This window comes from Seriola aureovittata, chromosome 18, assembly GCF_021018895.1.
Source record: "Seriola aureovittata isolate HTS-2021-v1 ecotype China chromosome 18, ASM2101889v1, whole genome shotgun sequence".
NCBI lineage: Eukaryota > Metazoa > Chordata > Actinopteri > Carangiformes > Carangidae > Seriola > Seriola aureovittata.
In genome coordinates, this window is record NC_079381.1 from 16,666,938 (window position 1) to 16,682,695 (window position 15,758).

General features: G+C 40.9%; 1 protein-coding gene across 7 annotated transcripts in view; it reads left to right on the plus strand.

Annotated features, from left to right (window-relative positions):
* nedd4l (NEDD4 like E3 ubiquitin protein ligase) overlaps positions 1-15,758 on the plus strand; it is a 44,787-nt gene that overhangs the window by 16,852 nt on the left and 12,177 nt on the right. For 2 of the 7 annotated variants that reach the window (XM_056402926.1, XM_056402922.1), the window contains 11 exons: positions 3,047-3,082; positions 3,834-3,884; positions 5,449-5,510; positions 5,927-6,029; positions 7,027-7,181; positions 7,853-7,988; positions 8,111-8,299; positions 8,461-8,538; positions 10,935-10,994; positions 11,931-12,068; positions 13,096-13,284. In XM_056402926.1, the coding sequence (XP_056258901.1) occupies positions 3,047-3,082; positions 3,834-3,884; positions 5,449-5,510; positions 5,927-6,029; positions 7,027-7,181; positions 7,853-7,988; positions 8,111-8,299; positions 8,461-8,538; positions 10,935-10,994; positions 11,931-12,068; positions 13,096-13,284 (1,197 nt within the window). The remainder of the gene's footprint in view (positions 1-3,046; positions 3,083-3,833; positions 3,885-5,448; positions 5,511-5,926; positions 6,030-7,026; positions 7,182-7,852; positions 7,989-8,110; positions 8,300-8,460; positions 8,539-10,934; positions 10,995-11,930; positions 12,069-13,095; positions 13,285-15,758) is intronic. The other 5 variants (XM_056402927.1, XM_056402924.1, XM_056402923.1 and 2 more) reach the window with 4 other exon arrangements.

Below are 15,758 nucleotides of genomic sequence, written 5' to 3' on the forward strand. Positions count from 1 at the left end.
GTTACTCCTGTGATCAACTGGTGGTTGTAATACACCAAGATACGCAGCAATGCACCAGGAAAGGCAGTGCAGAAGAAGACTGGGAGCAAGACTTTTTGCGAGAAACACTGAATGTAAACACAGCACAAATTGTGCACCATAATTATTTGTCACAATAAGGACAAGTGATAAATTTTGTTGTAGCATGTCTCAGAGTGTCTAAGGATTCATCTCGGTCTCTAAAATTTCTGCGTGTCATGAAGATGGTGATGTGCCAGCTTTTATCATGTGAATAATATTTCTGATAAACCAGTTACAAATGCCTTTCTAACCATTAAGGTTTGACATAAGCATCATTCACATTATGCTAAGCATTGCTAATCTTGAAACCGAATGTAATGAATGTTAGAGTTGGTAAAATAACTCTATGTTTTTGTCAGTCACAGAGTTGGAGACCTGAGGATATGACGTGACTGACTTGCCAATACTGGCTGCTCTCCACTAATGCATCCGCAATCTTGACATATTTTAGTCATATTTTTGAGAGCACGTAAGCCGTATATGCTACTCCTTTGCCTTATTTTAAAACACATGGTGTTGTGTTACCCCAGGGCATCCCGTTTCTCATGCAACAAGGAAATCCTCATTTAGACTATAATGACAGGTCTTCCCCAACTGGTGGCCTAGAGTTGGAGTGCCCCTTTTTAAAGCCCTGCATGGGATACTACGTGTGTGTGTGTTTGTGTGTGTGTGTGCCAGCCAGCCAGACTAGCTGCAGACAGCTATGCCACTGCGCCATGCCCTCATGACAGCCCTGCCTCGACGCCCCCAGTTGCCATTTAGAGAGCTTTTGCAGGCCACTGGGCCATCCACAATCCCAGAGACAGGATTGTGGATGGGGGTTCTCTCTTTTTATTTTGGTCCAGTAGCATGTGAGAGGGATTCAAGTTGCTATTGTTATGAAGGGCTTTTCTCTGTCAGCTCTGATCTCTCAGAGTTGCACGGCATTGTAATTCAGTCGTGTCAGCATGGAGACTGTTGAGTAGGTGAGACAACCTTTTCACACCTCATTGTCAGCCTGGACTTGTTCCAGGTTCTTCTATATCATAAACTCTCAGTCTGTTACCACTTCTTCATGTAGCTTCACAGCAGTGCATTATAGTTGCAGTTAGCATTGCCAGTTCTTATCACGTTATCTTCAACTTGTGGTGTTCAGTGATGCTGATAGTTTTGGTTTTATTTGTTCAGGTCCAATACACGTGAATGGACTTCAATATGTGCGGCTCACAGCATTGAAAAAGGACATTTAAAAAAAAAAAAAAAAAAAAAAAAAAAAAAAAAGCATCTCTTTTCATAAACAGTGCCCATGAAAACTGTTAATACTGTGTTATGTGGGTTATTGAGGTACTGGTACATTGTTTTTGGGGAGAGATTTTGCTGTTTAGTTTTTTAAGCTTCATTTCTAGATAGCTATGAGCATCACAAAATTAAATTGCACTCACTTACACTGTGAACCATCACAGTGGCAGAAATTTATGAGACTGATACATAAAACCAAAACTATCTGCATACAACTAGAAGTATGTGAGAAGTAAGAGTGTTGATTTGGTCAAAGTAACCTTTTTGTGTTTTATCCTCTAACTTTTTACAAGAAGGGTAGCCAGCTATGTCAGTCCTTCATCTGCCTCTTTGACTGTTCGTCCCTCCTCCTTCTCTCGGTCGTTAGTAGCACCCTCCCTCTCTGAGTGTAACTTGGCCCTGGGAGAGGCAGCTGCAGGCTCAACTGTGACCCTTTGATGACTCTGCAATTATATCCCTTCGCATACACACACCCACAGCTTAAAATGCTTGTTATGGTTAAGGACAGAAAACAGCCATGTGTCCTAGGATTACATGTGTCCCATAGTAAACTGCCTTTGCTACTGCCTATTTCATATGTTGAGAGCTACGGGGTTGCTTTATATGTTCAAATCAGGTAGAAAATTATATTTAATATGTAAGGATTAGATGCTCATAGTGATTCATCAGTACTGAAAGTCTGGTCAGCTGATTCTTTGCAACATTAATTATGATTTTAAACTTAAATTTCTGCAATACTTTTCAAAATAAAGTGATAAAGTGCTTGGCAAATGCCCGCTGTAGTTTACAGATCAGCACATGTGAAAGATCGTAATATAATACTGTCATATGAATGCTGTGGCCCAGGTTGCTTTTGTTGCTCTCCCCTAATGCAGATGAACGTTATGCTTCACTGTTTTGAATTTCTTTGGACTTATGCAAGCATTAAATGAATTGTCTGGTTGTTGGTTTGGGAAATGAAAACGGATACCGCTGTAATTCACACAGTAGTGGCTCTGGCTTTTCCAAGAAGGAGTCTCGTGTGAGTGTAGGTGGTTGGATGTGTGTGTCAGATCCATTCACTGTGACTGTTTACGTGCCTCTGCATTAATAACTCAGTGTTTTTATGTGACTCATTTGTAACCTTTCACCTTTGAATTCCAGGTCTGTTAACCGTGGTGGGAGCCTAGTGCACTCACTTCCCTACACTGCTGTTATATTTCCTTCTGACAAATCAGATTAAACTGTGACTGCTGCACACTTTTTACACCAGATCAGTGTAAAATACTGTACTCAAAGAAAATAGTTTTAAGAAACTACCAACCACACAGACCTATGATTTTTGTTGCTAGATTTACCAATTTTTCGGACCCCTTCATTTACTTTTTTCAAAAAAGTACTTGGTGACAACTCTAGTGACTTTTAGGACAAATCCATTCTGTAGAAGAGAGTCGACAGTGTTGTCCGACAAGTGTGAGATTGGGCTATCCCTCCGCAAGCACTCCTCTCTGTGCACTTCATTCAATTGACCACTCAAGAGCTGACATAGACGTGAATGAACTTGGTCGCGCCATATACTAGGTGGACCACATCTCAAGTGAGAAACACTGGACTAACAGAAGTATTATTCATTGTTTCCACACAGCCTTTCCTGTCAAACCAGTGTCTACAAATAGACATTGTTGTTAGTTAACGCCTGTTGTCTAAATGAGTTGTGTCCCACACACAGGCTACTACCAAGAATGGGCTTTTCCATCTCGGACAGGTAATCATTTCTCCTCCCGGGGGCTGCAGCAGTGCAGCTCAGTTATCTGTCAATCTCCCCCTTTTCCTCTCAGTCTACATTACTTTTGGCAAAAGGTTGAACAAATATACAGGTCTCTTAAATTGAAACCTTCCCTTATTCTTCCCTGTTGTCACATTCATCCTTCTCTCCCTCTGTCTGGCTGACTTGGCTTCTATCTGGTGGCAGTGGATGTTATTTTTCCTTGCTGGGATCACGGGTTTTTCTCCTATGAAGTAATACCAAAGGCCTCTCCATAGATAAAACCCTAGACTGAGCCTTGTGCCTTGACACCTGTGGAAATCTGTACTGATTGGTAGAGAAACAGATAAAAGCTTTTTCACCTGATAAACTATATAAACAAGAAAATATTGCTTGATATTTTCACTAAAATTAAGTAGAAATTGCTCAAAAGTGCTGAAACATAATTGCGCTTTCCTGTTCTGCAACCATCTGAGATTTTCAGATCTCCACAAGTGTTCATCATAAAGCTAGATGTTATTCCTTGATGGGGCTCTCCATGAAATGAAAATCTTTGTCTTTTTCATTCTGTCTGTGAGAAATAAACACAAAATGCTGCTGGATCTTGGGATGCATTAGTTAATTCACCTCAACATTGTGTTTTTTCCCTCTCTTTCCTTGCTGGCAATTTTGGTATTCCCCAGACAGATTCAGAAAGCTGCCATTTCTAAAATTAAGCTGCTGAAGGTGACCTTCTTGTTTTCTTTCCTAGACCAGAGATGATTTCCTGGGTCAAGTTGATGTTCCTCTCAGTCATTTGCCGGTGAGTTATTTGTGTGTGTGTGTGTGTGTGTGTGTGTGTGTGTGTGTGTGTGTGTCTGTGTGTGCGTGCGTGGCCAGACTGACTGTTTTGAATACTCAGCTGTTTCTTATCTTGAATTTTGCACTGCCTGTTTGACCTCAGGCAAGGTCAGCCAAAGAGTGTGTTTGTGTGAGAAAGTGTGAGCCACACAAGCAGCGTTTTGTTGTGATCAAACAGCACACTCCTTGTTTGAAATAGGCAGCGGGCTGTCTAGAATGTAAACAGAGGTGACTGTCCTGAGGGCGGGCTACCCTCAAGAGCCAATGGAAACACACCACACAACTACACTTGTCAATTTCACACACTTACACTGGACTTCTGGGACAACAGATTTTGAAAACAATCACATGCAGAACCAGTGTGCGCTGCTTGGGAGTTTACAGTTTATGTTTGATGTGAGTGAACAGGACCTGAAGCTAAAACAAACCGACCTACAGCTCATTCTGACGCAGCACATCTTCTACTCACTGTGCTGTTAGACTGATTGTGGCTCTCTGAAGTTCTGTCTAAGGTTTGAACCTTAAAAGCATATCAGTAAAAGGTGTTTGGGTTAATTATTAATGTCCTGTTTGGCTCCCACAGGGCCAGGGAATTAGTTGCAGATAAAAGCAACAGCTGAGTCACGTTGAGAGGTGAAGTCATTGGACAGGATAGAGAATATTTGGTCCTGATGCGGCTAATGCTGCCTAATGCTGAAAATCTTATTTAAGCCATTAAACGAATTGGCTGAGCATGAGTAAGTTGCTTCTATGCTTGTGTAGATGCTGTGTTCTGCATTTTAGGTGTGTTTTGATTTTGTTTGATTTATGCATGACTACATGTTTTTAGGATTCACAGTCTTATTCATAGTTACTGGATATTACTTTACTTTTCATGAATCAGGTCAGCCTCGCTGACTCACCAGAAGCAATCTGGTAGCTGCATTTGCCTTGTGGAAGCTTGAGCTACTTCAGCTGTTTCCAAACACAGTTTCATGCACCATACAGCATGAAACCTTGTGCCAGCTCATGTCCTCACTCAAGTCCTGGATTGCATTAGCCACACATAAGTTGGAGTGCATGTTGCTTCAAGCTTTTAAGAGCAGTGTTTTCAACAATTTAGATGCATTATGTTCAGAACGTCACACCAGTTTGGCCCAAACATAGATGAGAGATTATTTTTAATAATTTATTTAATAATTTATTTCTTTGTTACAAAACTTGCATTGAAGATTGTACGTCTGATATGGTAACTGACAGTCTGATTTAGTTAAATTACAAAGCGACATGTGGTGAGTAGCCAGTGTGGACTGGTTTGGCACAGTCAGACAGCAGTGGGAGATTACTGTGAATTTCAAAAGACCTTTCTGCTGTTCAATATGTAACAGGAGAAGCTCAGCATTGCATAATGACCATGTGATGGCTGTGCAGAGGGTTGCAGCCGTGTTGGAAACTCATGACTCTGATATTTTGATACTGCCCAACATTTGTATTTGCTTATGTGTTCAATTGATTGCTGTCAACAAATGCGTCCATTTAATTTGCAGACAGAGGACCCTGCTATGGAGCGTCCCTACACATTTAAAGACTTCCTCTTGCGGCCCAGAAGGTCAGTCTCTACTGGATGTAACAAACAGGATGTGACAAGGAATCAGTGAAAATAGATGCCAGTAATGAAACTTCTTAGTTTGAGTGGTGTCTGCTTTGCCCCATTAGCAAGTAGACAATGACTGTTTATTAAACTCACAGTGACTTAAATCTTGGTTTGAAACACTATACAGACTGGTGTCATGTCTGCGGAAAGTGGTAAGTTCATGTGGAGATTGAATACTCCAGCTGAAAGACCATCTGGTTAGTAGGCAGTTTGGAAACTCCCCTATATTTCTAAGCATCTGCCTAATAAATGGGAACCCCCCCACTATATTTCTAAGCATAAGCCCATTGTGGGGCTCAGAGGCTGCAGGTCACCTGGTTTTAATGTACTGTTTTCTAGTGGGTCTATACTTACTGATGTTTATCTTCCAGTCACAAGTCCAGGGTGAAGGGTTACCTGCGTCTGAAGATGGCCTATCTGCCCAAGCAAGGAGGACATGAGGAGGAGACTGGAGAGTTGAGAGAGGAGGCTGAGGTAAGGTGTTGGCCGCTGTTGTCAGTGAGTTAGTTGTGACTGCTGAATATGCATTACCTAAGGTGACTCTTTGACCTGTTCATAACAACCTGAAGCCAAACCACATTCTAGTTTTATTGTTTCCTTCCACGCAAAGAAAACACAGTTTTAAAGAGCTTAAAGATGAAAGTAAATGTCCAGCTTTGGATTCAAAGAAATGTGTGAGTGAGAAGAGAAAGGACAGTTCGTCTTTGTATTATTTTCTCTAAGAATTCAGGCAGCATCTTGCTGCCAGAATCTGGTGAAAGTCTTTTCCAGGTCAGGGTCTGGAAAAACCATTTACTATATGGCCTGCTATTTGGAGAAATAGAAGCTTCTCTTCTTTTGCTTTGTGTTCTTGCATGTGTCTGTGTGTTCAAGTGTGGATTTCATATGGATTGTGGAAGAGTGCTAGACGGTGTAAGGCTTTATAGATAAGGTGACATTTAGCAAGCACGAAAAACTTAAATGCCACTCTGCTAACCTTCCTTCAGTTTGCGTTCCCACTGTGAAAAATCCTCTTTTTCACTCTCTAGAGTTCTTTTTTTCTCCTTTACAAATAGGGTGTTACACCAGCTTTACAAACGCCCTGTTCCCATGCTCACCTTCTCTGTCTGCCTAAAGGAGAGTTAAAATTTGTCAACCCAGGCAGTGACACTATGCACTAACATTAGCTCACTCTCAGATCCTGTGGTCGGAGAGATATCCCAGCCAGCCAGCAGCTTGTTACACAAAAATAAACACCAGTTAATGTTAACAAAAACATTTCAAACCACAACACAGCACTCAGAAAAAAATTAACCACCCACAAGTGAGTCCTACGTCTTTAATGTATTTCCATACTTGAATCACTTCCTAAACCATTTGCTGATGGTTGTGTACCAGACAAGCTCACAGGAGTATCTGTTTATCTATGTCCTGAGCTACCAGTGAGTTACTCATACTACCTTATGTCAAAAATGGCAAACTTTTCTTTCAGGGATGGGATGAGTCTGCGGACTCAGGCTCCCAGCGACCACAGCAGCTGCTGCCCCCATTGCCCCAAGGTTGGGAAGAGAAGGTGGACAACCTGGGACGTACTTACTATGTCAACCACAACAACCGCACTACACAGTGGAAAAGGCCCTCCAACATGTACGCCTGATCTCCCTCCTTATGTTTTCAAGTTTTAAAACATATTTTTTACATTAGTTTAATGATAAATCATCACAAAAGCAGCACTATAGACCTGAACAGCACCTAAAAGTAAAAGTGTAAATTTTATTACATAGTTGTATAAAGCCATTTGTTTAAGGGGTCATTGTATGTATGAATGAATCAATAGGTCAGAATCATTTTAGCCATATTTTCACTCTATTCATCTTATGCTTTGGTAAATCACTACAGCACACCATCAAACTCATGTATGAGCCATGCTTAATATATTTGTGTAACGACTTCTCATTGATTTTCGTTTAGATCTTTATAACTCTTGGCAGGAAAGTTATTTAACATATTTCTCAAAATGTCAAAATTATTCCTTCAAGAAAATATGCAAGTGAGACACAACTATAGCTTTATAGACACATAGCCCACAGACCATTCATTTGGAAAATTCATTCTTTCCTCAAATTCACTTTCTCTGTCAGAATGAGCTTGTAGAAATCAGTGTGGGAGGTGGTAGAATTGGCCTACTCAAAATTCTACTATTCTACTACCTTGGCTATCAATTTAATTTTAGGTTTTCATTTATGTAGCAGTAATATTTCCTAGCAGTAATTTTGTGACTTAGACTTATTTTTTTGTTTGAAATTTTTTCTTCTCAGAGATGTGATTTCAGAGACTGAGAGTGACAATCAACAGCGGCAGATCCATCAGGAAGCGCACCGTGTTTTCCGTTCAAGACGCCACATTAGTGAAGACCTAGAGAACGAGCACCTGGAGCCCAGGGACATGGACAATGTGAGAAAGAAGAATATACACATACATATAGTACAAGCACGTTCTGAGTCACAGCTGTCTGAAGTGATACGGTCACTGAAACATTATTGTTTCATGATTCCCTCTCCCTGTTGCTCATGTAGTCCTGGGAGCTCATCACAGAAGAAGATCCTAATGACAGCTTGTCCCAGTCTCTGCCTGGTCCCTCCTCTATCTTGACACCACAGCACCCACCAACACCTGTCACCCAGGAGTTTGCTGAAGATTTGAATCTGAGGCTGTCGCTCACTCCCGATACCAACGGGGAAGTGCCAGGGCCCAGCTCTGCTCAGGTGAGACTTGGACACTGTAATTCTAAGTAGTCAAACCCTAAACCACTCCACATTTAAATGACATGTAGGCAGTCAAATCAAACAAGTGTTTTTTGTGTCAGACAGCCAGTGCTTGCTATAATATTTTTTTTACTCTCCACTTGCTATTTTTTTTATTACAGAGCCAGCTGTCAAACAGACTCCGTTCTTCCAGTATGACGGATGGCGTCAGTGAACAGGCCCAGCCTCCTCCTCTTACGGTACATATTTCTGAACTGCCACATGTCGCTCCATCCTGCCCGCTTTCTTCTTTCGCCTCCTCCCTTTCCTTGTCACGTTACTCCTAGTGTAGTGAACATCCTTTTCTTTGTTCTCTGATTGCCTTAGCAGGTTTGTATTGTTGTCTTATTTACCTCATCTCTGTTGGCATGTCTCACTGCTGCTTGACCGCGTACCACACATTAAAATCACCGCTTTTGTTCCTCCTCGCATTTAAAATTTCCACTCGTCCGTACTAGGCAGGTGTCGCTACCTCCTCACCTTTCCTTCCTGCTTTCTATGCTTCTTCGATTTCACTGTTCATCCGTGTCTTCTTGCCTCTGTAGGAATACCACACCTCTTCCTCCCCCTCGTCTCCCACTATGACTTTATTCTCTTTGTGATTCACTTGCCGCTGTGTTTGATGTATTGTAGAAACATTGGCTCCAAAGCTATGTGCCAACAGTTTGACCGTTCCAGTAGAAAAGCCATGGCAGGGGAAGTGAGATTAAGAACAGAATCACATCAGTTCAGATATTCCTCAGAGAGTCCTGAGTCATAGCATTAGCGGAGATTCAGCACGACTGACTTTGTCACAAGATCTGAATCAGATGTTTGTCACACAACTGAGTCACAGCGGTGAGCTTGACATTATTAAGCCAAGGAAAAGTACAGGTGCCAATGTCAGCCTTTCCCTTGAATGAGAAGTCCCTCAGGAATGGAGAACAGTAGGCTCATAAAGAAAACATAGGAGGGAAAATATAAGCTGCATTTAAGTTAAGTTTGCTCCCTCCCCAGGGTTTAATATTTTCCTCTGGGTCTAGTGAGCAATTTAGTATTTAAGGTAGTATTGGTTATATTGAAGTTGAAAGACAGTGTTCTTCAGGAAAGCATTTAGTTAGTACAAACAGTCCCTTAATGACATTAAATGTGTATGTAATTGGATAGGTGCTCTTTGCACGTGTGATTGCATCTTGGATACCAAGCTTTTATTTGAAACAGGCTCATGTTAGAGACAGGCTTGTATTTCTCATTTCCCCTGATTCCCAGCTAATGCAATTTCAAAACGTCCTCTGTGCTTACCTGTTGTATTAATAAATTCAGTATTGGGTGCATTTCCACAACACTTATTCCATCAGTACAACAGAGTCACCACTCTGCTGCTCTCAGTTTCTCTTCTGCATTCACCAACGAATCCTTGTACTTTCACTTTTCCATTTTTCCCGATCGATGTTGAGATGCCGTGAATGCATCTCAAAACACAGATTTTTTTTTTTTTTTCACAATAAATTCTTGGTGAGCTTATAATGTTAGAAGTCTACCATTTCATTGTTGGAAGATCAGCATTGATTGGAAAAAGATGGAAATGTGGAAAACCGGAATTGATGGATGAATGACACTGGTATTTCTGTTTAAAAAAAAAAAAAAAAAAAAAAATAGAAATTCAAAGTGGTGAGTATGACATGACTTGGTTGTTGTACTGATGGACTTTGACACTATTTGAATTTATGTAAGCTTCATAGTAGTTTTGTAGGGTAGCATTCAATTTCAAAATAGTTAAATGTGTGGTTTTGACTGAACTGCACTGATATTGTCATCCTGCATGTAATGTGTCTTTTGGATTGCTTGAAAGAAATTACAAGTTCCGTTTTGTTTTCTGGGCTTTTGATTGTTTTTCTTCTAGTTCTTATCTGAAACTCACTCGTTGTGTGAACTTTCTGTGAACTTCAACACTGCTCTAACATTTTCAGGACACAGAGCTGTTTTCTCTGATTGTTGTTTCTGTAGCTTTTCTTCTTGGGCTGAGAATAAAGATGCTGAGTTGCCTGGGGATTGAATTTACAGTTCAGGGAAAAGAATCTGTGTCTTCCCTCCAACAGGGAAATGCAAGCCTGAGAACTTCTGCATCTCAGACTGTCTTGATTTTCCTTCTGTTTTGTCTGTCTTAATATTAAAGTTGATTCACTTTCCACTTTACTATCCAAAAACTTACTGGCACCACAGTCCTAAAACTTTTCTTAACCTACCTTTTGTGTGATCGAGTCAGCCAATCACAACAGCGTTTTCTTGCCAAATGAATTGCGCTCCTTCCTGCTGCCTGTCAACCTCACAGCGCGTATGGTTCAGTGGATGTCCTCTCTTTTTCTTTTTTAACACTGTCAGCCACAGCACTTTCCTACCATGGTCCATAATCACAAGAATCTCCTCCCTTTTTGTCACTCCTCACCTCCTTTGAGAATAAAAATTCCCCCCTTTGTCCAATCAGTTTTTTTTTTTTGCCTCATTCAGCCCTCACTACTGCCCAAACACTCTCCATTGCCCCTTTACTTCCACCCTGGCAATGAAAACATAACATACTGTGAACTAAAGACAGTCTTCCCCTGTTGTCTACCACCAGCAGAGTTCCCAGACCAGAAGAACGAGAGCTCAAACAGTCTCAGGTGGTGAGGAGTCTATGGTAATATCTCAGTTTATATACAGTTTAAACCCTGTCAGTCTTATACCTCTTAGTTCCCAGACACTACTTTGGATGAGCTGTATCTGTCCCCTGACTCATTTTGTCACTGAATTACTTTGATGAACAACTACATTTGGGTAGAAAGGCTCATAAGAGTTTTTAGTCATTTATACTACTGTGTATTGTGTTTTTTTGTTTTTTTCAGAGGTTAGCTTTGTTCAAACAGATCCCTATCCAAACATTTTTGCACAACATGACACATTTCCATGACATGAATAAATGATACAGTAAATGTTCTCTCTGAGAGGGACGGTACAAGTTTGTGTGAACATTCATAAAAATGTACATCAGTGCTGACATTGATAATAAGCCGTAAATCAGCTTTATAATGTCTCCAGTGTACTATGGTGCTATCTATGCACAGTTCTTCGATATTACAAAAGTCTATGTTGTGATCATTTGGTCGACTACTTCTGTAATCTTTATGCTACAAACGGTTAATAGGTCACTCACAGTAGTAATGTTCCACTACTTTTCCCCATGTGATGCTTATTTTAGTACCAGTGTTTAGTGTTTCATTGTGTTTTGTGTGTGAAGGTTCACCTGTTTTCCCATTAGAGTTGTAAAGCTTCTCTTGTCATATCCTGCCCCTAAACTGTTTGTCATTGTGCAGCTCAAATGTGAAAAGGTTTTAAAGCCTTTGTCTTGTCAGTAGATTCTGAGAAAAAAAAATATGCGGTTTGCTGGAATTACCTGCCTGTATTGAAAACATCCGTTTCTATCCTTTTGGGCAGACAATAATTTGTGCTCTCACTCCCAAAAGAGTGAGAGCACAAATCATTTAAAGATATCAATAAGATTCCCTCCACATGTCCTTAAGCATATTAGCCTGTACTGATTAGTTGTCTTTGCTTTGCTCTCTCCACACTTGGCCAGTCTCCCTCGGCGACTGCTTACACCTTGACCACCCCTGGCCTGCCCCCTGGATGGGAGGAGAGGAAGGACGCCAAGGGAAGAACTTATTACGTCAACCATAACAACCGCACCACAACCTGGACTAGGCCAATTGTGCAGGTACAGCAGGTCTGAAGGCTGGCTGTCGGGCTGCCTGGAGACTCTCTATGCATGGGACTGGACTTTACCTTGGCCCCTGTCATGGCCTAGGCCTGTGTGCTGGACCTCTTCCTCCTCTATCCTCCCCTCTGTTTCTCCTCTGTGTAGCAATAAAGAATGACGGAAAGAGACACAGCTTTGCAACCTCAAAGTCTCCTATTCTGTCGTTCTCTCTGTCCAGTTTCCTATTCTGTCCAACTCTACTGTCCTACTTTATGATTGTACGTCTTCCTTCTCTTGTCTAGCATTTTGTTTGATACTCTGGATGAAGTGCAACTCTGCATTGGTCACATCTTCCTAAACTGTGGCATGGAACTGCAACCACCACTTTTTCTCTCCCTTTTCCCATTTCTACCCTGTTTTTCCACTTGTCTTCCCCTTTCTTTCTGTCTACAAATGAGGCAGCTCCACATAGTCTGAGCTGGGAGAGAGATTCCTACATGAGACTGGGTGCTATGGTTGATCCTCACGTCTCTTCTCTTTGAAATCATCCTTTTATTTCTGCTTTTATTGGAACACTGTTGTTTTATTATAGCTGGTCATCTGTTTGTCATCATAGTCTTCTCATTCTCTGGTTCTCATCAGTTTTTGTTATTACTCGGTAGGAGAGGACACTGCCAAATGATTTTGTCTTTGTTACATATGCCCTTTGTGCCTGCTACCAGGGTGAGGGTTCAAAGTAACACACACTTTAATTTCAAGCCTTTCCCTACCCCTGTTTTCCTGTTGGACGCATAATCTTAATTGTTAATAATTATATTTTTAGTGACATAAATGATTGCTTTCTTGGGCCTAAATGACCCATGCTTTTGACATTTTAGGAGCTCATTTTCCTGAGAGAAAAGCTTGCATCCAGACCTCTCCGGTGCAGGCAAGCATCCATGAGAGCATGGCTTACAGTGTGATGGGGAAAAGTTTACGCAAAACAGCATCATTTGCCTTACTCCCAACCCTCCATTAACCTCAAAAGTGCTATTCTCACTGACAGCTGACTGAAGACGGAGCCAGCACCTCAGCAGCCGCAGCAGCATCGGCATCAGGAGGAGCCTCGGCCCTGGCACCCGCATCCACCCCCTCCTCCTCTTCCAATGCCTCCAGCAACCACCTCCATGAGCCCCAAGTCCGACGACCTCGTAGCCTCAGCTCCCCTACTGTCACCCTTTCCACCCCCATGGAGGTGAGAATTAGCCACCTGCACCGTCCCTCTCCTTCATACCCATATCTTTTCCCTCTTCACTACCTGAGGAATACTTATTTCTTCTTCCTTTTTTCTCCAATCCTTACCCTTTTTCACTTTCCTTTCATGCATCCTTCATTGTATCAGTACGCCCATCCCTTAGTAGATGGCCAAATCGTGATCCTCACCGGTAAATATCGGCGAATCCTCAATTTCCTTCTTTAATATTTCACTTCTCATCTATTTTCTTTCTTCCTTTCAGGTCTGTCATGCTGCTGCTCTTCTCTCTTCCCATCCTTGCCTCCCCTATGAAAGTGTTAATCTCACCATTTAACCAGACTTTTTTCCTCGTCTCTTATTTTCATCTTTCCCTTGGTGACAATTTTCTTTCTTCATAAAGCTCTTTCTTTCATCCTCAACATATCATGAGCTGAGGGCTGAGCAGTAAACTATCACTCACCACACAAAACGGTCTGAGCTTTACTCAAGCTTTGTTAATCACAATGATGAGTTTGTTGTCAACAGTATGCCCAGTCAGCATTTCATTCTGCAGTACAGCTTGTTTTGAAGCAATAGCAATAACAGGATGAAGCTGGTGTGGTAAATCCAAGATGGCAGATTCATCCAGTTGCTGCTGAATGACTAAATTATTTAAATTGATCACAGGTCCCAAATGGTTTTCGTAATCTGCTAAAGCAAACCTAGGATCCAGAGCCATTTTACTAACACAAAGGCAGCCACAAAAGCAAATGAAAATTCTGTTCTATTCTATATTATGGTTAACCTTTCAAGATTCATTTGTACGACATGGCATCCTTTGTGAATACCTTAGAGAGCTGTGCATTTCATTTTTAAGTCACCCTTTCTTTTTTTTAATAATAGATATACTAGCTGCATGATATATTTCCTTGTTTTAAATCTTTATTGAGATATGAATTTCCACAATCATCACTTGCAAAGAGTGGTAAATCAGACAGTAAACAGTCATAAAGCCTTTCCCTTTTCTTTATCTCGCAACTGCAGTGTCTTTTATGAAGGAATAAGTGAGCATTCAAGATTAACTCAAACACCTCAAGTACTGGAAGTCCTGAGCCTGTAGCTGTTATAAACTAAAAAGCTTCCAACCACCAAATATCTTAATGGAACTTGGCCCTGAAGCAAGTAGGCATGAGTGAAGTGCTTTTAGCCTGAAGCCACTGCATGTCCATTCAGAATGTTGGCCTGAGCCCAAGCAGTGACAAATTGAATTATTGCTTTGTTTGACAAAGAGTGGACCATTGTTCAATTACTGCAGAGTGTTTTGATCACAGATCTTAAATAATCTGATTGTCAGTGATCAATAATGGCTCATAGAGTCATTCCTAATTTCTCTGCGGTATGTCGGCATTTTTCACATCCTGGCTTTAAATTTACAACATTATCATGAAGCCAGTCTCTTACTCATTGGTCAGGGGAGTTTAATAATCAAACAGGGCAGGTGATTTATGTGTGAATTAATAACTACATGAAACTAAAGGTAGCACATTGAAATTTCCACTTTTTTGTTTTGACTTGAGCGGGCAAGTGTTTTTAAGGCTGTTAGGCAAATAACCTTTGGAAATAATAACATATTATTCTGGATGCCGGACTGGATTCTGTTGCATAACATACTCTCATCGTAACTCTGTGTGGGTTTTGGTGTATGTTAGTGTTATTATAAAGTTTTGTGTGTGCATATGTACACACACTTGCATCTAAAAGCATCTGATGGACTTAAGTATTAGAAAACTTTAGAAACATTTGATTTAGTTCTTGATCCTCTATACAAAATAACATTTATCTTGAACTTTAAATTATGCAGTGTATCTATAAATACACCACATAAACTTTGCTAATTAGGATCAACACACATCCAAAAAAAGATGGTCTCTTTTTGACCTCACACTGCATTTAATGGCTTCACTCAGGGGTGAGGAGCCTTTGCTACCACCAAGGGAAGAGACCTGCAGGAAGTTTAATTAAGGTGTGTGTGTTTTCATAAGGCATTGTGGAAGTGAAACACTCACAGCAGGATGTTGTAATTACAACTTCCAGAGAAGGTGGAAGGTCTGTGAATTAATTAATGCAGTTTTCCTTTTGTTAAAAATCAGATCAGTCAGTGATAATTACAGCTAAAAGAACAATGTGAGGTGGGAACACTAATTAAGCTTGGCAAACCTTAGTCCGTTTAATGCTGCTTTAGATGCTTTTAAGATGCCAGAAATGTTAGATTTCCAGGAGATACATGTGTTTTGGACTAGTGATATCATGTTGCAACTCATTTTTCTTTTACCCTTGACCAAGGTCTCTATTGCTACAAATGGATGAATGAAGAGTTTTGGTAGTGCTGCAGTGAATTAGCTTCACTTTTTCTTGGACTTTTACACCATTCAGGGAACCATTGCAGAGGGAAAATCTACAAAAAGAGCAGTTATCGTACCGTTAAACCTCAGAGG